General features: G+C 40.0%; 1 protein-coding gene across 1 annotated transcript in view; it reads right to left on the bottom strand.

The window, feature by feature from the left end:
• The window catches only part of RSPO3 (R-spondin 3), a 58,192-nt gene that overhangs the window by 15,742 nt on the left and 21,083 nt on the right, over window positions 1-21,367 (bottom strand). The window contains exons 3-5 of the mRNA XM_079298176.1: window positions 9,828-10,019; window positions 8,152-8,298; window positions 5,585-5,782 (exon numbers count right to left, since the gene is read on the bottom strand). Of these exons, the coding sequence (XP_079154302.1) occupies window positions 5,585-5,782; window positions 8,152-8,298; window positions 9,828-10,019 (537 nt within the window). The remainder of the gene's footprint in view (window positions 1-5,584; window positions 5,783-8,151; window positions 8,299-9,827; window positions 10,020-21,367) is intronic.

The raw sequence follows: 21,367 nt of genomic DNA, 5'->3' as shown, positions 1-21,367 counted from the left end.
AAAAATGGCTTTATCCAGCCTTTTCAGCCCTTGATTTCTACTCAGTACACCCTCTACTATTAGCTGTTTTCAATTCACAAATAATTTGACTATTTTTTTCTTGTTTTTCTCTCTGAAGCCTATTCACCCAGATCTCTTCTGTAGGTTGTGCCCATGTTTGCCTGCCAGTGGCAGTGGCAGCCGGGTGCTGACAGTGCTCTGCCTCGCTTGGGGTATCCCCAGGATGCCATTTCCCTTGCTGTTGCAACTAGTGGATTCCCAGTCTCAGCAGCCCTTCTATTGGAGGCTGGAAATGTGTTAAAGTTAAAGAGTCAAAACCCTTGCAAGGAAAGGAAATGAGAAGCCCTCTTGGCAGCAACAAACGGAAAATAAACAACCAAACTCTTCACAAGACAGATTCCTCAATTATAGTAACTCAGGCTCACAAAGGCCAGAGTTAGGACTCATTGGCATATGCAGTATGTAAACAGAGGGATGCAGTAATTAGCTTTGTGTTCATTTTGAGGTTTCAGAAGCTCTGTGACCTGCCATGGAGTAGGGTCATTAACCATAACCACACTAGTGACCTTCACACAGGACACTCCATCTCTCAGAGTTACACGAGCAAACTGTGTACTGGGATGTCTCCCCAGCTCACATGCTCCAGCCCTCTTGTTCTAAATGCCACTGAGCTGTATATGAGCAAGAGGATGTGACTTGTGGAATGGGCTGTGATAGGAATATCTTGCTTTCCCACATAGCCATGCTTAGGACTTAAATGTGATTAAGTAAAAGTAGTCAATGCCAGAAATACCTAAATTGTTAACCAATTTTTAATTATTGTTTTTTAATCAGAAAAATATTAAAAATAGTGCTCTGAGGAGTTGCTGAAGGGGTGTGGGCCTCCATTGCCTTGGGAAGAGACTTTTATCTTTGAAGTATGGAATGTATAGAGACCCACTATTCATTTGAATAAGATGGTGTACAGCCATTACTACACATTTATCAGCACAACAAAATGCTGCTCTAACCTGATTTTGCCAAGACTAGATAAAATTAGCATTGGACATGAGTATTTTTCAAGTCAAATTTTTGTTTTATTGTGGCTGACCTGCAGTCCCCCTGAAATACATTTGTCCTGCTCCTCACACCACAGCCAATTGAAGACTTTTTCTGACATGATCTGATTAATGTGTTTGGAAGCATTATGTGGACATATAAGAGGTGGAAGAAGTAGTACAAAGAAACAACAGAAATGAGCTGAGTCTCAGCTCTCTAGGCTATTTAATGAAACCTGCAGTTTTATATTCACATGTATGCTGTACAGTATAAAAGTTATTATTTTAATTTATTTATCCAAAATTTATACACTTCCTCATCAAAACTCCTTAGCAACAAATCCTGTTGCCTTAGCTGACTTCTGTTCACCAGTCTGCATCTAGAATTCAGCTCCTCACCTCAAAGGCATTTCTCTCTCTCTTATTCCTGCTGTAAACTTAAAAAAATCATGGCATAGTATCTCTATTCTCATTAGAGCTTAAAGCTCTTGTTAGAGCTTTAACTGAGAAGCTACCTCACCTCCAGGGGGTTGTAGTCTTTTGAATTTTGACTAAAATTATCCTTCTTCCTCTCATAAGGTTATCCTGCTTTCACACTATACAAGGTGACAATTGCTACATTCCACAGTGAAAAAGAAATATGCTATTCTATGTTCACCCTCCCATGTCTTCATGTCAAATGCTTGAAATTTTGCCTGTCAGGAACAGGAACTTTCTTTTGTCTGTATTGGCACAGAGGGGAACACAGCTAAATTACTATTGCTTCTGTCCTCTGAATATTTAAACACCACCAGCATGCAAAAATTCAATATAAGAATGAGAAAAAATTGAAATTTATTTATTTGCTTACAGTAATGCAGCTGTGTAATCAATGTAATCTGTTTACTGGCTTGGATAATACCCAAATTTCTAAGGTGTCTCCCTTGTTCATAACTAATACTAATTTTGGTGGGTGCTTTTATTCTCTTCAAACTGATCAAAACATATTCTCTGAAAATGCTTGAAATTGTCAGATCTCTGGGGCAGCTTAGTTGGGACTCAACAGAAAGTCATATGGTGAATATTCTCTTCTTGGCAGAATTAGTCATGAAAACATGCAATTCTCTCCCCACAAATACTTTTGTATGCAGAATATCGGAATTTCAGAATATTTGTCTTTTGTCCAGTAAAAGTCAATCTCATACATTTGCTGACAGCAGTCCAAAGGGACTTGTGTTAGGCCAGAGCACATCTATTAAGGGAGAGAAATAATATTGATGGATAATAAGCAGTGTTTGGGAAGCTCTGAAAGTTTTGCTTTTCCAGTACATTTATTTGCCATTTGCCATTAATGGGCATGGCTACAGGAAACACGTGTCTCAATTTTTATCTGTCAGCAAAGGGTAGGAGCCAAGAACGTGTTAAGTGTGGGAAGGTAAGAGTTGCAATACACTGCAACTGGGTGAACCAAAAGTGTGAGGGAAAGAAAGGAGGAAGTAAAAACCGGAACTTAATATCATATAGTCATGCAGACTAAAAAGAACACATCATGGGATTAAAATAGAATGATTAAATAAATTGCAGTGAGGTTTGGATGGGACTGAAATACAAAAGGGGGCCCTATGGGTAAAACATGGGAATTACCATGTCAGATCACACTGGGATCAACTAATTTAGTGCTAAAATAACTTGAAAGAACCTTTTAGGCTAATTGAGCCTAAAATTTTTATCCTAGTTATTCCCATTTGTTTGCATCCATTCTGAAAATATTAGCATCCTCTCACAGTAAAGCACCATTGCATAGCCAGTAAGGAAAAAAAATGTTGCAAGACATCTCATCAGCTTCAATGACACACCAGCAATGGAAACAAACAGAGAAAAAAGGCTCTTCATCTGCTTTATCTCGTTTTGCGTGGCTGTTCCGGAATCATGTCCTTGCTGCTGTGCGATAGCAGTGCCTTCGCTGAGTAACATCCTGTCGCTGACCTCAACGTCTTCAGCAAAGTCATTGAGGCATCTGTGACGAGCACACCCCGTCATCATGTGGTCTTTGCCCTAAATCCCGCAGCCACAGACATCTATCCAACATGGAAATGGCTGAGAGTGACCGAGCTGACCCTCTCTCCATGGTCGTGGAGAGAAGATTAGCAGCACTGCTGGTCACTGCTGGGTCTGCTGCAGCACTTCAAAAGCCAATGCCATGGAAGTTCAACTCTAAAGCAATGCCTGAGCGGCCACAAGGAGTTGTAGTACAACACAAAAGACCCTTTTCAATATTTCTCAACAGTAAATACGAACTTACTGACTTTCCCTTTCCTTTCAAGTGTTTCTGTTGTCACCTCCTTCTGCACTCACTTACAGGGCACAGCTAGCCTTAAGAGCAGAGTCTGGCTCTCTTTCTTGGGCAATTATTCTATTGTTCAAAGGGGAATAGAAGGTTCTTTTTGTGTAATAAGGGACAGTAACAGTAGGGAAGATATGTTGCCTGGAGATCAAGTTGGAAAGCTTTGTTTCCCCATTTCAGTAGGAATAGAAGGAAGACTTTTAACTTAATTATTACCTTCCTAATTTGTTACCATAATTCATGCCTTGAAGCTCCTTTAACCTGATGTTTCATATGTGATATTCCTCAGTTTTATTAAGAACTATCTTTCTTTGAAAAAAAAATAAAATAAGTTCATCTCCCTGAAGCGATGAATGTGAATGGAAAGACTGCTGTGAGTACTGAGAAGGTGAATGTCAGAATGAAAAAAAACCCCATGGCTCTCAGACAGGCATATAAATCCCAAGGGCACAGACAGAGTGGGAATATAGGTTCCTCTTTTGAAGGAATTATCTACTGAGAATAAAACAGGCTGGAATATGGACTAGAACTTGCTCAAAAGAAGGAAAAACATCCACCTTTATGCATATTGCAGAAAAGAAGGAAAGAAGGAAAGAAAAAGATTCATGATTGTGAACAAATTCTTGCGGTGCACAGTATTTTTCAAGTATGGTTTGGCTCAAATCCCATAAAATAAGAATGGATAGCAAAATACGTGAGTAGTTTCTTCTAAAGTTCTTATTACACAGGAACAGCAGGCATTTCTCAGAGAGAAATGCCTTGTCCAATCTGAAGTGTTTGCCAAATTGCTATAAGCAAACACAATATCATCGCCTCAAAAAAAGCCCAGTTTCATAGTCCAAAATTATAGTTCAATCCTACATTTTCATCTCTGTCAAGATTAGGCTTTGGTAGGGAAAGAAAACGGACTCTTTCCCCTGCTACAGTGGGGTAATGAGAGGCTGTTTCAAGTTGCGCCACTATGTAGGAACAGAAGCAAGCATAGACATTTTGAACATAGAAATCTGTAGGATTTCTTAAGGGAATCTGTAAATAGGTTGCCTTGACTGTGACCTTGACACAGGTACACCTCTCTACCTCTTCAGGATACTGCCTGACACAAGACAGAGCAGGTGATATTGATATCTACTCCCTATAGATCAGTAGATATACCCAATTCTTGGGTGAGGAGGAGTCACCTGTAGCTGTCTGGTCCATAAGATCCTCCTTCTAACCATAGAATCACAGAATCAGAGAATACACTAAGTTGGAAGGGACCCTCAAGGATTATCAAGTCCAACTCCTAGCCTTGAACAAGACACCCCAAGAGTCACACCATTTGTCTGAGTGCATTGTTCAAATGCTTCTTGAGCTGTTTCAGGCTTGGTGCTGTCCCACTTCCCTGGGGAGCCTGTTCCAGTGCCCAGCCACCCTCTGGGTGAAGAATCTTTTCCTAATATCCAACCTGAACCTCTCCTGATGCAACTTCATGCCATTCCCTTTTGTCCTGACACTGGTCACCGCAGAGAATAGATCAGTGTCTGTCCCTACCCTTCACAAGGAAGTTGTAGACAACAAAGGGAATGTCCTCTCAATCTCTTCTTCTCCAGGCTGAATACACCAAGTGACCTCAGCTTCCCCTCAAGGTCCTTCACCATCTTTGTGGCCCTCATTTGGACTCTCTCTAATAACATTATTTCCCTTCTCATGAGGTACATCCCCAGGGAATGAGCCAACCTTCAGAAGGGTTACAAGATCCAAGCCCCTTGAGCATTTCCATAAGTCATTTGAAGCAACCCTGGCCATTTACAAGAGCTAAAATCTTACTTGTAGGGAAGCATGAAATAGGAATTGGTTTGGAGGAATCCCTCTATTGAAGCATGAAACTTGGCTGCCTGATACCCAATAGATAGCACCCAGCTCAACATGTTTTATGATGGATCTTTTCGTTCTGAGTACTACAGTGCAACTTTTCATCTTGGCAACTCTTCCAGCAGACAGAATTGAGAGACATAGTGCCTTCCCTTCCAGCTCACCCTGTCCTTTCTAGATCACACAAAGCACATTATTTGAGCAGTGCTAGGATTTTATTTACTGCAGGCAAAGGCACAATTTTCTCCGGCCCAAAAACCACCACATTAATGGCAGCTTTGGTGAAGCCTGAAACTGAGGCCTAAGAATTCTGGTGTAAATTATTAAACAAACACAATATGTATCTCATATTATGATGATGATAACTTGGTACCTTTTCCTTCCTTCTGACATCTCTTTCTTTGTACAATACATTTTCTGCTCTCGGTTGTAGCTGGGCAAGGATTTCCCCTCGCTGACGGATGCTGTACGATCTCTCTGACCCTTACTTCATTTCCTCTTTTGAAACCACAAGTTTTTCCTTTCTTCATGCAAGGGCTCCATGGACTCCACTCACTAGTTTCACAGTGCACTGCAATAAACATAGAACAAACTGAGCCTGACCAATATATTTTTGTATACAGAATACATATGGGACATTATTTTCATTCAGCATCAGCCAAAAGGGGGTAAAAACTAATGGGATTAATCACTAGTGAGTTGCAGCAATGAATTGACAGAAATTGGACAGTTGAGGAAATACAGCACAAAATAATGTCAAGTAATTATGTCAGTTACTATTTTCTACTCACTGTTTTGTAATTCCATTACTGAAACAAGACAATAACAGCACAACTGATTTCAATGCTATCAGTTACTGGGGTTTGTTCTGACTTTGCTTTAGTTTGATGGAGGTGTAAATCCTTTTAGCTTCTGTGGAATGAACTTTAGCCATGCCTGTGTGAAAGGTGAGTGAAGTCATTGGGTCAAGCTGCTGTAGCTTGTCTCAAAGATGGAAATTTGGAGATTGATAGTTATAAAGGACCAACTGATACCAAAAGATGTTACATTAGAAGTTGAATGTCTAGCCATCTAAAGAGCCATCATCTGTTGCATACACAAGCTGGAAACAGGCAAAACAGAGGGAAATTTGGATCAGTGTGAGGTTTCAAGCTTTTCAGAATGGTGTAGGTTACCCTTTCTAAACCAGAGTAATGTGAATGTGCATCCTATACTATTTGGAAGCCAGAAGGTGTGTCATTTCACCCTTGTCCAAAGAGTGTAAATAAAAAATTAAAGTAACCTTGGAAAGTTAACAATATGTTTTAATGGCTATCCTTCTCTTATGCCATCTCACTATCTTTCTCTTGCAAAAAGAAAGTAAATATATATATTTAAGTGAGGTCCAACTACATGCTTAAGATTACAAGTCACCAATTAAGAAGGAATGGCTTCTACTCCCTCTATAAGGAGGAATTAGTAAGTCAGCATTTTTCCAGATCCAGATTTTACTTCTGAATTTTCTGAAACCTAGAAATATAACTGACTTCAGGCAATCTCTGAGCCTTTCTCCAGTGGATTGTCATGTGAGTAATTTTTTTCATGTTACACTGAAGCTCTTCTGTTAAAATAATTGGCTTTCACGTGCACAAAAAAGTTATTTCTTTTACTCCATAGCTTAAAATGGCTTTTCCTCTCTGAGATTGACTCATTTTTAAAGCAGCTGAGTCTACAGCTATTGGAAACAGCCATCAAGAAACAAAAATGATCCCTTGAATTTCTTTCAAAGATGAAAGTTGTTTTTTCCTGAAAATAAAACCATAAAAGCCTACACTACCACCTGAATTAGTATATATTTGAAAAGGAAAACGCCAAACTAGTGCAAATTATTTTTATTCCTGCATTACTTCCCCTCCAAAACACTTGATGCCAGGGAGAGCTATGTGCATGATACTTTGAGGAAGATTTTGGGGAAGATTTCCATCATGGCCATACTGTGCCTATGTGCTCCCTGGCTGCTGGTGCCTGAAAGAGTTTTACCACGTGCACTGCAGCTCACAGCCCTTGGGAATCACAATTCACAGCCAAGGTATTAAATAAGCTGAACCCTGCCACAGCTTGAGTGTACCCGTGGTGGGGGATGCTAACTGCAGCTGTTCACAGGCAAACACATCACGTGTTCTCCTTTCATTTGGAGGGATGGCAGAGCATTGGAGCAGACAGTTAGGTGTGGTGGCCTCTGAAAATTGTCCTTGTGTGAATAATCGGAGCTTTTGAGTCAGAGGCTGAAGATACAAAAGCAGGTCTCTTCTCCACAGCCAGTGAGTCACAATGACGTCAATCTCACTCCTTCAGGGTCAGTGACACCCTATTTGGTGTTTTATTTTAATTCTCATTTTCTGAAGTCAGGTGATTATGCACATATACCAATTTGGAGACTGGAGGGGTTTTAGGGGTGATGTTTCCTTAATATATTTGTTTCTAGCCTTCACCTTTGAAAAGGTAAGCTTCAAATTGTTGTTGCATGAATGCTTTGAAGGCTCAGGTAGTACAAGGGAGCTAAAGTAAAGCTATTAGTATTTTAATCTTTTTTAAACTACATGTGGGATCTGACTCAGTGTTTTTGGAATTTTGATGTTAGTGGTGCTGCATAACACTGTAACTGAGAATGAGATGTATGTCTTGCTACCTCAGAGTAGACTTATCAGGCTATCCTTCCTCTGGCAAAATTGCCCTTAGCATCAAGGCTGCGTTTGTGGGACACAACCAAGTTTATGCCTCCTGTGAAGTGGAAGACTTGGGAAATACCTAGAGTTTTTTGTGCTGGGGAATATATCTTATTATGGATAACATTTTAATTTTAAGTTGCACTTCCCTGGTGTTGTAACTGATCACGCCTTCCTTAGATCCCATTTAGATTCCCTCTGGGAAAACGAGACAGGACACGGGGAGCAGACTCACCGATGCTAGTGCACTCCATCGTGTGGTTGTTGGCTTCCAGCCCATCAGGGCACTTTTCAAGGCACTTTCCACTGTACAAGTAAAACCCACTTTTACACTTTGTGCAGAAGTTTCTGGTGAAGCAGGTATCACAGTCAGCTTTACATTCTGAAATGCAAACAGTAAACAACAGCGTTGTTGCTCTTTGCCATGAACTACCATGAGTTCTTTCACATGTACCAGAACCACACAATTCTAGCAATGTCAGATAATCCTCAAAGGAAGCAGATTACACTAAGTCTTCTTCCTGGACAGTATACATGGTGAGGCCAGCCACAAGTGACCCTGGCATGGGTGAGAATTTAGAGGGGATGGCCTTATGCTGAGCAGCATCACACTCCTAATCTTCTTGGAGACCTATGCAAATGGCAGGCAGAGCACTGCACATGAGAGTCACACTGTGCTGCTTCTGCCCTACACTGGCACCACACAGGTACTAGGTAACCCCATGGGACAAAAGTACTGGGTTGGCTACACACTACTTGTCCCCAAGAGATGAAAAATATTCATCCAAGAGAAAAAAATATGACAGAATTTAGAATCTACTTAGGAGTGGTTTTGATCAACATATCTTTCTTATTCTTTAAATGGTTCCCTGATGTTCAATCAGATATTCTGTAGTACTTAGTGTATTCCCTTTATGACTACCCAAATTGGCATTGTTGATATATTTCCCAGTTCTCAGAAATTTTAAAGACAAATGCATAAAACCTTATGTATGGCACGGCTCATGTTTGATATGCAAGGCCACACACTGCTAAAAAGTGAACAAATACTTTGCAGTGTCAAGTTACTCTCTAAGACTTTACTCTGGGGTCCATTCATTAAATAACTTTTATTACCAGGTAAAGACTGGGAGAGTTTCTTGGCCATTGCTCTTATGTTTTTATATCACCTATGGGATTAAAAACAGTGAATTCAACCACAAAAAGAGGAGTGGGGAGGACATTGCAATTTTTTCCAGTTCATTTATGGTTCAAAAATCCATGGTGGGGTCAAAATGTTGCCTGAGCAGCAAAGAATAGAGTTGGCTTCTCTGTCCCCCAGCCTGGAGACAACACAAATCAGTAAATTCCCCCAAATCAGGCTGAAACCTGGCCAGCTGAAGCCTGGCCAGCTCCTACAGGCATTCAGAGGACTACAATGAGCATGAGACAGGCTATAAAGAGACCAGGGCAAATCCCATCTCCAAGAATGCCACCTGCCATCTTCTCTCCTTGTTGCAGGAGTAAGGCAGGTAAGGGCAGTGGGTTAAACAGCTCCAACCACCAAGATTCAGCATTCCTCAGTCCCCTCTCTCTTTTCAGAGGTATCAGTGTTCTCTTGCTTCTGAAGAGCAGTGCCTGGTGCTCACTGGTGCTTCCTCTTCACATGGGGATGTAGAGGGGGAGGAGGAGGAGGCCAGCACCTGGGTTCTAGGCAGGTCATTCATGCAGAGCCAGGATCCCTGAACTTTAGGCCATTTTGTGGTCTTTAACTTCTTGCTTGGGTTAATATTTACTGCACTACTACAAAGAACTGAACAAATAAGGACACAGCCTGTCTGCCTCCTTCTCCTTCAACTTGACTCCTAAGGAGACACAGCATTCAAGAGAGAACAGACAAATCCATGTGCTCCCCCTTTCCCCATCACTTACTTGCACACTTATTAATGTCAGGATACCGTGTCCCGTAGTATCCGCTTGGACACGAGGAAAGACACACTCCAATCTGTTTCATGCCAATCCTCTCCAGAACAAAAAAGAGCCTGGGCTTACATGACAGGCATCCATTGTAGTCTGAGCATGTAGCACACCCTCCTTGGCAACCCTGGCTCACGTTAGGATGCACTGAGAAGAAAAGAATTGGAAAAGAAAACAAAAACAAACAAACTGTGAGAGAACAATACATTAAACAAGACCATGAAATAATGGTTCCTCTCCACTTGGGAGGGTGGACCATCCATCTTTCTGACAGCTCTTACAGATTACCTCATTTTTTCTTGTGTCTCTTATGACCTCACTTGTCATTTCAGAAATTATTTCATCTGCATAAAAATGAGAAGTTCAGCTGACATCTTCACATCTTGCAGAAATAGCCAACAGTAAATGATCTTTGAAATATGTTGTATGGAACAGCAGCATTCTAGAGAACATTCATTCTTCTTTTTCCTATTTTCAGAGGCTTTCCTGCCTTGTGTGCACTTGGCTTAGCAGATAAATTCATGTTCACTTATTCGTGCTTTTCCTAGTTAGATGATTAAAAATCGGTCTAGTGTATAATTTCCTTCATTGACTAAATGCCATTTTATTTGAGTTCTGCTCTTCAGGAATATGCCCTTGTAAGATCTGGTGATATTTTACCTTAAAAAAAGACACAGGAGAGTCATCCTTCTCACCCTCCTTCTTTCCCTGGAATGTTCTCTCTGGCATGTTTTTAATCTTTAGCAATTACAACCTGATGTTTAGACTTAACTGTGGCATTCACCCTGCTCCAGTCTCAGCATGTAGCATAGGTAGGATTATATTTGCCTTTCAATTGAATTGTTCTAATTCTTCAGACAAGGAAAGCAAAATTTATTGCACTCACTGCCTAACTTTTTTAGGGGCTTGGGGATAGCAGGAAAGAGGATGCTGTTGCAGACTATTTTTTCAGTAGCAATCTGCTGCATGATACACTGAAGTTCATTACTTCTAGGTGGTAGAGAATAAAGTTTTGCATCCTCCTGTACTTTAGAAGTTGTTACCTATTTTTAATTCCTTCTTTCTTGCTTTCTGAAATAAATTGAAACTAAAAATAAAATAAAACATCAAGTAACTCCTGACCCTGTGTCCCATCTTCTTTTTGCCTTGTCTTGCATGAAAAAATGTTCATATTTTTAGGTGCAAAGCTTAATCTCTAACGCATCTGGTTATGTTTCATATATGGAAAAATATAGTCTTAAATTTATAACTTGTATTTCTAAATACTATAGGCTTGCTGTTCTGCCTTCTCCTCAGACCAGTGATAAATTTACAAATATACACATGCTATAGTGTGGTCACCTATTTTAGTGCTTTGACTTTATTTTGCTCTGCAGACACTGCTAAATAGCTTGCACACACAATTAACTTGTTCTTTTCAGCTCCTTTCTGTGGAGCCCTTGGAGGCAGACCAGGAGTCCATACGAATCCATGGCTCACATGTTGAGAGCCACCTCTGTCTGCTGCTCAGGGGAGGGTTGCCTGGTAGGGAAGTTCAGGGACACCTCTGTACTGTGTTCACTCACACTCTCAGCAGAAAAGATGTCCCATGAATGGGAAAAGCACTTCTCTGTCCTCTGAGGTCTCAATGACAAGTCCTGTGGTCTGAAGAAACTCAAAAGGAATTCAAGTTCACTCTTTCATTAATAAAATAAGGAATGAGAGTTATTTCTCTCAGTAGGGCTGGACATACATGAGATGCACGAACTTTGGCCTTGCTATATGCACTAACAATTTCAGTAAGAATACAAGAACTCAATTCTCTGTGCATGCTGAGGCACTCATTTTGTAGCACAACCTAGAGGAAAGTGTGCTTGCAATGAGGACATGACACCACTATGGGAATAAATGGTATACCGCACAGTGAGATGTTGCAACCCCAATTCAGTTGTCATACTTGTTTTCACTAGACTCCCAAAATACTGAGTACTCAATAAATATAACACTTTTTTTTTTCCTGAAAATATTCCAAAGATACAGAGCTTATTGATTTTGAGATTAAGAGCCTGGATTTTTTTTTTAAATTTAAGTAAATGAAAACGTCTTTGCTTCCCTCCACAAGGTCTGTGGCCCTTGTATGAAACTACTTTAAAAAGCAGACACAGTAATGTGATCTAAGAAGCTGACATTATTTAAAAACTATCTGTGACTTTCCTTCATTAAGGCTGACAGCTGGATGAAAAAGCAGCTGAAGTACAAAATATTTGTCATCAAAGCTGCTATATAAAATATGGATGATCACTTTTGACGAGAAACATATTATGTGTGAGCACCTGTGACACATCATTATGAATAGATTCTCTTGACAGAGAAAACATTATGTGCAACTGCTCTGAGGTCAAGATGTGTGTGTGAGCCGAGACAGGCAATACTTTACTATTGAAATATGATAATTCTCTATAGCTAAGATCCATTACATGGCCAATTTCCATCTCCCCTTTAACTCCAGAAGTACTAAGTATAAAATAAAACATACTCTTAGCCATTTTCACAATTTCTGCCTCTTTTCATGCATTCCAGATACATCTCCTACTAATAACACAACAAAAAAGGAAAGCCTGTAGTTCCAAATGAAGAATGTTATTGCTAGAGTTATGGAACAAGAAATAGGACAAAATATGCAAGTCAAGCTCCATTGATTTCATGTCATATTATAATTGAATGTGTGAAGCAAAATAAGTTCCAGTTCTTGGAAATTCTTAAAGAAAAATATCACTGAAAAGTCAGAACTAACATTTTAAATGAAGCATGGCTTTTTTCTCTTAAAAACTATTAAAGAGATGTTCTTTTTTATTGCCTCTTACTGTGTCTGGCATTTGTTTGAGTCTTGTACCTGTGTAATAAAATACTTTCTCATTTGTCTTGCAGGAAGGATAGACCCTTATTCTGGCCCAGGAAAGAATCAAAGCAGGGAGGGACAAGCTGCATGCTCCAGAAACTGGCATTCTCTAAAAGCACTGGGCTTTGTCATTGAACCTGGGAGAAAAAAAATTGTGAAGCAAAAAATATTTGTGCCTAAAAAATGAGATAACATGTTTGAAATTAGGCGTCTCCAAGCTCCAGGTGAAGATCTCGTTCCTGTTACCTCTCAGCCTCCTCCCTCTCTGATTCAGATCCAGATGCTTGCCATAGCCTTGCAATGCATGGGCCAGTCCTTCCCCTGCTGCAAATGCTGGGTGGGATTGGAGGGATTCCAGAATCCATTCAGTCTTCTGGGTGCAGAATTGGACCTTACTCTTCCTGTCTCATTTCAGCAAATTGTTAGTACCTAGACATCTCAAGTGCTTCAGCAACTACAACCATAACCCCAAGGAAACAACCAGAAGTTTTATCTCTTTTTTTTCCCTGTATCAGACACTGAGCTCAGAGTTTATATGATGTGCCACAAGAAGCTAGAAACATAAACCCCATCTGGTGAAATCCAGTCATGGTACAGTGAGTGTAAGCATAACTTCAAATTTCTATACTTAAGTCAAGAGTAGAAATGGATAGGTAATGTATATCCAAGTTAAGAAACACTCAAAGTGTAAAAGCAGGTGATAAAGCACTAGAAGAGCACAGACCACTCCTGTTAGCCACAAATTATAGATATGGTAAGAGGGATGAAGAGAGATTCAGTGCCTTGGCAGAAGGTTGGGCATTGTGGCCTTGTGGGTTAGACACTGGCTGCAGAACCAGGAGGTATGGACTGTAGCATTGCAAATATGTCCAAGAAATGCTCTTGCTAAATACACTTGCTTGAAACCACTTGGTCTTTGGTGCAGCCTGCTCCATTACAAAGACAAAAAAAAAAAAAAAAAAAAAAAGAAATATAAAAAATTCTCAACAATGTTCAGAACAGACTCAATGAGGATGAAATATTCTAGGCATGACCCTACTAACCACTGAGTGCTCCACCCTCTTATATCCTAACACTTTTTGATTACAATGAAATCACAGACTCTCAGGGATAGAAAATGCAGCACAGCAGGGGGCAAAGCAAATGGTGGGAGCACAGAGACCCACAGACAAGCTCTTTCTCAGCTCTTACACAAACATTAGCCAGAAGTGGTACAAACTACTCGTTTGCAGACTCATGACTGGCTATAGGTCCAAAACCTATCCATTCTTTTTTCTTTTTCTAAAACCTAAATACTGGAGATTAAAGAAGATCCTGAATGAATGTTGAACTGTTCCCCTCTCCTGTCTGTCTTTAAGCCCTTTTTTACTCAGAGGCCTCTTCTTCTGCAAGCCGTTTGTCCAGATATTAGTTTTAAGTCTCATTAGCAAATGAAATCTCAGGATATTTTCCAAAGTCCTACTCTGGAAAGAATGAGTTGTGGTCTCTATTAAAAATAGAAAATTAAGGATAAGGATAAGGAGCTGAGTTTGAATCTGAAAACTTTTGTGGACAAGAAGCTAGATTTTGACCATGTGCAGCAAATACATTCTAAACCTTTGCAATGACATCCTTCAATCAGTTTTACTCCACGTATAGATTAAAGTTTATGGAATCAAAAGACACGGAAATAAGAAAATACAGGAGAAATCCAGCTGGGCATGCATTCTGACAGATGGGGGAAAGCACAGGGTAGAAGAATATTCTTTGCCACTTTGCAACAGCTGAAGGGCACTGTCTCATCACTGCTCTCCAACAACAAGATGTCCATTTAGAGGTTTGCTCTTGAAATGGATGTGCTGCGCAAATGAAATCCATCCCTGCTGCTGCTCCTGGTTTCTCAGGCTTGCACATTCTCACAGGAAATATTTTCACAGCAGAGCTGCTCTGGAATTCAGCCTTCCCAGCTGGGCTGCCCCTTGCCAGGAGAGCCAGACCCCACCTCAGCTCTTACCACCACGCAGCATCCGCACGGACATTAGTCCTTGTGGTGATGGGGATTGGGGATGGGAAATCCCACGGGTTCTCGTGTCATTTGACTGCTCTGAGCGCTCACTCGCGTTCCTTTCTCTTTACTTGCCTAGTGAGAAGCAGCTGCCTGTGGTGGTGGCCTGAAAACAATACTTCATGTAAATCAGAGCTACTCTCAATCATGCAGGCCGTCCTTTAGGCAGGCGCAAAGAGCATTTGGCAGTCATCTCTTCTAATGAGAAAGTCATTAAGGAATTCAGTTTGCAAACCACAGTGTATTTCCTCAGACTCTTTCTTGGACAGTGCTTCTTTGTGTGGAAAGGCATTAGAGGTGGGACGCGCAATTAGTGGGGCAAAAATGCTGAACTGTCGTGTAGGCAACAGGCAGCGTGGAGCAAGGACAAAGCCCAGGAGTGGTAGGACAGCCCTGGGAGAGCCAGTATGCATGGGCTTGTTAAATTTGTATTATCAGTGCTAAGTAGATTGCCAGCCTGGGCCAAGGTGAAACCTGAGCTGAGTCTTGCAAGCCAAGCTCTGCTTGATCACTGGGCGAGGGACTGGATGTGCTGTGGTGGGGGAGCAGCTGGGGAAGGTAAACCTGTACGTGGCAATTACTGCATTGGACTGGCAATAAGTGTTCTGGGATGCAACTGAGTCAGTGGTGATAGCTGAGGAATGTGGATTCTCTGTTCAGCCTCTTCTGGATCTACAGGATTCTGTGGCTCCCGCAAAAGAAGTAAAGAGGAAAAATCTGTCTAGAAGTCAGCTGTTAAAGGCTTAATGTTTTCTGCTTCTCTTTGTGATTTGGTCTTCACAAATATTTTAGGACTTATTTCTGAGAGGGTGGTAACTCCTCCAGAGATTTGCTTGACTTTTATTTTACTTCAGAGTATTGCTGCCTTCTGATACAAAGCATGTAGCAAAGAGGATTCTCAAGTGTCTTCCTATGTTTTGAAGGAAAAAGATCTTACATGAAACAAAAAAAGTTTTCTCCAAACATCTGCCTGGCTTGACAATATTTTTCCCTTCAAGAGATACTTCACATCTGAGGGAAAAGAAATCAACTTATTTTATACACCAAACGTCAAGAATTCTAAAAAGCAGCAGAAACCTGAGTATGGGACTGTTCCACAGTCTCAGAGAGTATCCATAACTGTTTTGTAGTGGTGTCTACGAGCAAGGAGGCCCTTGGCCCAAATGGCCAAGACCTCACTGGGGATTGCCTCATCATTATTAAACACATGTCTGGCAAAGTGATCCTGAAAATTAAGTGTACTGGCAGCCAGAACACATTTCCCCTGAATTCAGTTAGAAAGAGCATCAACAGGCTGAAAAATCTCACTAGGGGTGCAGAGTTTTATGCAGTCTCCTAGCATCTTCAGCACAACAGAAATCAGCCACAACAACCACAAATGGCTCCTTGTCATTCCAGAGAGTTTTGTAAATAAACTGAAAAATTCTTTTTATGGAGAGAGAAGGGAAATTGACTTTTTTCCCCCACATACTATGGAGCACCACCAACATTCAAGGATCCAGGAAGTTTAACCAGTATATGAACCAAAGAGGATCCCTGAGAAAATTGCCTTTAACAACCTGATAGTGATGGTGAGGGTGAAGTCAATACTTTCTCACATGAAATTCTAAATCCTGTAAGCAACTACAGATATTACTTTTAGACTCAGCTGTAATTGTTTCCAAATACCCAGCCTTCAAGAGTATTATTATTAATCTTTTCTAAAATGTAAACTCAATTACATAATCTCTGTCTTATTGTCTAGATTAAAAAAGCTGTTATAGTAAGTAATAGATCTCTTAAAAATAGTAACCTAGTAATTGTAGTAACCTAATTATTCATAATCACTGTGTTATGACAGTTGTCAGACTCAGCTACTTACTAATCAAGCATCTGTGCTCAGATAAAAAAAAGGAGATCTGACTTTTGAAAGAGATTATATTTGATGCACATATAGATAGTATTTTAATGCTCTACTCTTGCAAATTGCTGTCATGAAGATCCGCAGCTGAATTTTTACTGTTTGTATGGACACAGAACTCTAAAAAACAAGGTTGTCAACATCACTGCGACTCTTCAATCTCTTCCCTACAAGAGTTGCATGCTTCTACTAAATAAAGAAGCAAAAATATATAGTGTACAGACTCATTCTTTGAAACGTGTGGTCTTTCTGCTTGATGATAACTTTCCATCTCTGATTTTTGTGTTTCTAACAAAGATCATGAATGCTTAGGCCAACCTAGTGGCTGCAGAGCCTGTACCCCATACACCCCATTTGCTTCTCCTGTTTTGTTCTCCTAACATCCTGGAGACTTTTATGGTTGTGTATTACACAGATGCTCATGTATTTCCAATTTGTATAAGGATCACTCAGCTCATACTGTCAACATTACACAACTACAGTAGCATTTGCAAGTTTCTCATTTCCCACAGGGTCTTCTGAGACCAGAGTTTTTCTCTCAAAGTTTTGTTTCAGAAACCACAGAAAGAACAGCAGGATGTAACAGATTTTACTTTCCATGCTGGAGACTAGGGAGAAGGGTTTAGACAGCAGAAGCCTGTAATCCCATGTCGAAACGATGATTTTCTACTACCATGTTTACAGCATTAAAAAATTAATAAGCCAGACAGCAAGCCAGCCCACTGCCTTGGCGGTGCTCAGATGTGCCTTTGGTCAATTACTTAATATCCTCTCAATTTAATGTATTTTCCTAAGTGGAACTGATCAAAAGTTTGTACTGAATGAAATGATTTCTTTCTGTGTAATGATTAAATTCATACCATACTGAAGCTAACTGGAAGCCCCAAGTATGTTGCTCACAGTGGAATTGTTCTGGACTGATGCCTGCAAACATTGAAATGGAACGTGTCTCTTTAAATTCAAGGCTCACATCAAGATTCCAAATCGTAGTATAGATATTAAGGAGTATCACAGTGCTGGGGAATCTGTAAAAATTGTGTTCTGTGATTTGTAACAAGGAAAAACTCTGTTCTCACATTTTCATGAAGGAAAAAGGCTAACTTTTCCAGGCTGACTGGACCATCCATCTGCAAGTGGCACAAAATACAGTCCAAAATGCCACATTGAAAGTAATGATTAAAATACTAGGTCTAGCCACCCTTCTCTGTTGCAGTGTTATGTAGCAGCACTCAGCAAATGATGATCTAACAGCTTTCACCTTTCCCTCATGTCACTGGTTCTCATGCTAGTCTAAAAGAGAAAGAAGTCAAAAGTTTCTGACTGCAAAACATGAACAGTATGATGTGAAATTAAACATAACTCTGGTGGAAAAGAAACAAGTGTCATCATCACCAATCAGCTTGGACTCACTGACAAAAGCCCTGGTCCCCTGAAATCAACGGTAGAACTCCTGTGAAGAAAATTGAATGAGGATAATTTGTTAATCAACATACCATAGTCCATTGTTTGGAGCACAGGTACCTGATTGTTAGAGGGCAGTGTGATTGGATGGCCTGTTTAGATTGGGATTAAGTAATAGGATGGATGAGATTTAAGTAGGCATCCAACTCCTGAGTAACTGACTCAGTTCAACAGCTCTGTGTGCCTGGATTTTCTTGTGAGGTAACTATGAATGGCACGTACTTAGGGCTTGCTTTATCACCCCTTCTGCGTGCTGCCCTCCCTTTGAAGTCTGAGCCTTTCCCTCCCAACCAGCTTCACTGCCGCACACACTGACCCACATGAAAGAAATTTAGTGCTCTCACCGAGCATCATTCACTTCCCCAAAACCGTAATGCATCTGACATCACTGCAGTGACACACAGCAGGCAGTTTACTGCTGAGCTACAGCTGTGCTACAAACTATTTGAGCTGAATCATTGGGGTGCTGGTGACGAAATCAAGGCTATCATCCATTTTGTGCTAAAGCAGAGAAACAGCTCATTTTCTTTGTGGTGGTACACCACCACTTCCCTGAGGACTTGCACACCAATCAGGTCAGTTGGTTGGAACAGAAAATGAATTAAAGTGAATTAAAATTTCTGTTCGGTTTTTGGGTTTTTTGTTTTTTTTAACATCTGTAATTTTATGCTTGTTATCCCAAATCAAATTAACAGTATAATGCTGACACATCAAACTTTTTCTAAGTGTCATATTCTAATGGAATTCTGTTCCATTAACAATTGCATGAGTGACTTTAATTTAAAATAGCAATAGAAATGTTGTAAAGGCGATAAGGAATTATAAGATACAGAATTTCCATTTAAAAACAAAAATAAATTCTACAATAAAAAAATAAACTGAAGCCATCTATTGACAATATTAGGTAAAGAAAAACAAAACTTCATAGCCCAATAATTATATAAAAATATAATTATATTATATTATATAATCAAATTACATATATTTATCAATATAAAAGAATTAAATATCTAGAAAATGTTGGGATAGTTTTATGAGTTCATTAAACATTTTATAGCAAGAGCTGCAAAGTCAATGGTTTTGGAGCCATTTTAATGTTTCTGTACAATAGCAAAAAAATATGCAAAAAAGTCTAATTTTTCTTTAAAATTCCTATCTAGCCTTAACAGAAAAGAACTTCTCACATTTGGAAAGATTAATGGGCAAACTCTGAACTATAAATTTTAAGTGTGACTTTTTTATTTGTGTAATACATTATTAATATCACTGATGCACATCAAAAGTGACATCTGACACTTTTTATGCACGATTGAAGCCGTGGTCATAAAAATATACTTTTGTTGAAGTATTTCACTGGTAACAATGGTAAGAGTCACATCATTTAGGCAGGATCAGAGCAGCATCCTGAGGGTTCATGTTTAACCTTGCTCTGCACTTTCTAGTACAAATTTGTAAGACACCATCTTCTTAACCAAGCTCTCGCACAAGAAAATGATCCATTTACTATTTTGTGGCCTAAGAGAGCTGCTTTTTCAGGTGCTGGATGCCTTAGACAGCTTGCAAAATATCCTCAGCACTTTGTAACGTGCTCTGTTGAAGAACATTTTTCTAAGGAAGAGAGGACTGTTGGGTTCTGTTTTGTCACGCTGTAACTTAATTAAGCTGATGCAGAATGAATGATAGAAATAGAACCCATTACTGCAAATAGAACTGCCTAATATAAGTTATACCAACAATTAGTTAGGCTTCAGTGAAAACCCAACATCTCCTAGATATTAGAAAAACATGAAATCACAGCAGTTATTTTTAAAGCACCCAAAATGATGAGTACTTGGCAGTTCAGCTGGTGGCTAGTGGCTTGCCACCACACTGGGCTGCCATGAGACAGGGCTCGGATGTGAGATGACCGCAACAACACCACTCAAAATGCTGGGGCTGCTGCAGAAAAAAATCATGCTAAAAAATGTCACAAGCAGATGCCAAAATGGAATAAGTGAAAGGAAAGACTGAACTGTGCCCTAGAATGAAAACATCTTCCTTAATTGGCTCCTTGACCTCCCGGACTTTCACAAAGCAAGTCAAGACATTTGTCTCACAGAGGCAGCAAACTGCTACCCCAAGTACCCAAAAAGCATATGCTCCTGGTGACAGCAATCAAAATCATACATGAAGGGATCCAGTCCTGGGGTAGAATGATAGGACCCCTGTCACCAACTTGTGATCTGTAGACCACCAGAGATATGCATGAGGTTAGAAATCAGGAAAAATTACTGTGATGGTGTCAGTTTTCCACCTCCAAAGCTAAAATATACAGTCAGCATACATGAAAAAGAAGCCATGTGGAAAAAGGTAAATGCTTTCAGGATCTAGTTACTTTGTCTTTCCCTAACAATACCACTGAGTTATGTGCCTTTGAAGAAATTCAGGGGTCCTTGGATTTGAAGGTTGATAAAGTTGTCTGGTTAAGCTCCCTTTCTAGTTTTGTAAAGTACTAGAATGTATATTTTCAAATCCAGGGCCTCCAGTGAGACAACTAATCTCCTGCTTCATTTCTATGTTTATACCCTCATTTTCATTATGGCTGCAGAAGATGCAGGTGGTCAGAGGTCTGAAAATGAAGCTATTTATTCAGGAGTCTAATCAAAGAACACTTCACTTCTAGAGCCAAACTTAGAATTTTTGGCTTTTTCATCTTTGAGCTTCAATTTTTTAATCTGCAAAGGAGAAATGATACCTATCTCTTAGGACTGTGAGGTATTTAATTCATGGATATTTACAATGTGTCCTCAGCTTTGGCTGAAATTCCTGGCTTCTTTGTAGACGCAAGCCTTCATGAGAGAGTCTGTTCCTGGCACCACATTAAACCTTGCTTTATAGAGGGTTGTCTCATTTATATCAGATTGTTATGGGCACAACTATTGAGTCATGGGTGCAAGTGTGGTAACAATTTATTGTAGTCATTCACACAACATTTCCCTGCACAGATTTCAAAGGCGAACTGAGACAAGTTGAGAAGCCAGTTCTTTTAACTTTCTGATTTCTGCTCTGTGACTGAAGAGATTAGATTATTGGAAAACATGCTATTAGCACTGGCTTGCAGCCAAAGGGTCTGCTATGGATTCTGCAAGGGGTGCTGTACTCACTGTGAATTAAGAAAAAGAGCTGGGTAAGTTACTCCAGCGAGGAATGTTCCCTTTGGGAATTGTCCACAG

This window comes from Erithacus rubecula, assembly GCF_903797595.1.
Source record: "Erithacus rubecula genome assembly, chromosome: 2".
Taxonomy (NCBI): Eukaryota; Metazoa; Chordata; class Aves; order Passeriformes; family Muscicapidae; genus Erithacus; species Erithacus rubecula.
The sequence above is the reverse complement of the archived record's forward strand: the minus strand, read 5'-3'. Positions and strand labels throughout refer to the sequence as shown.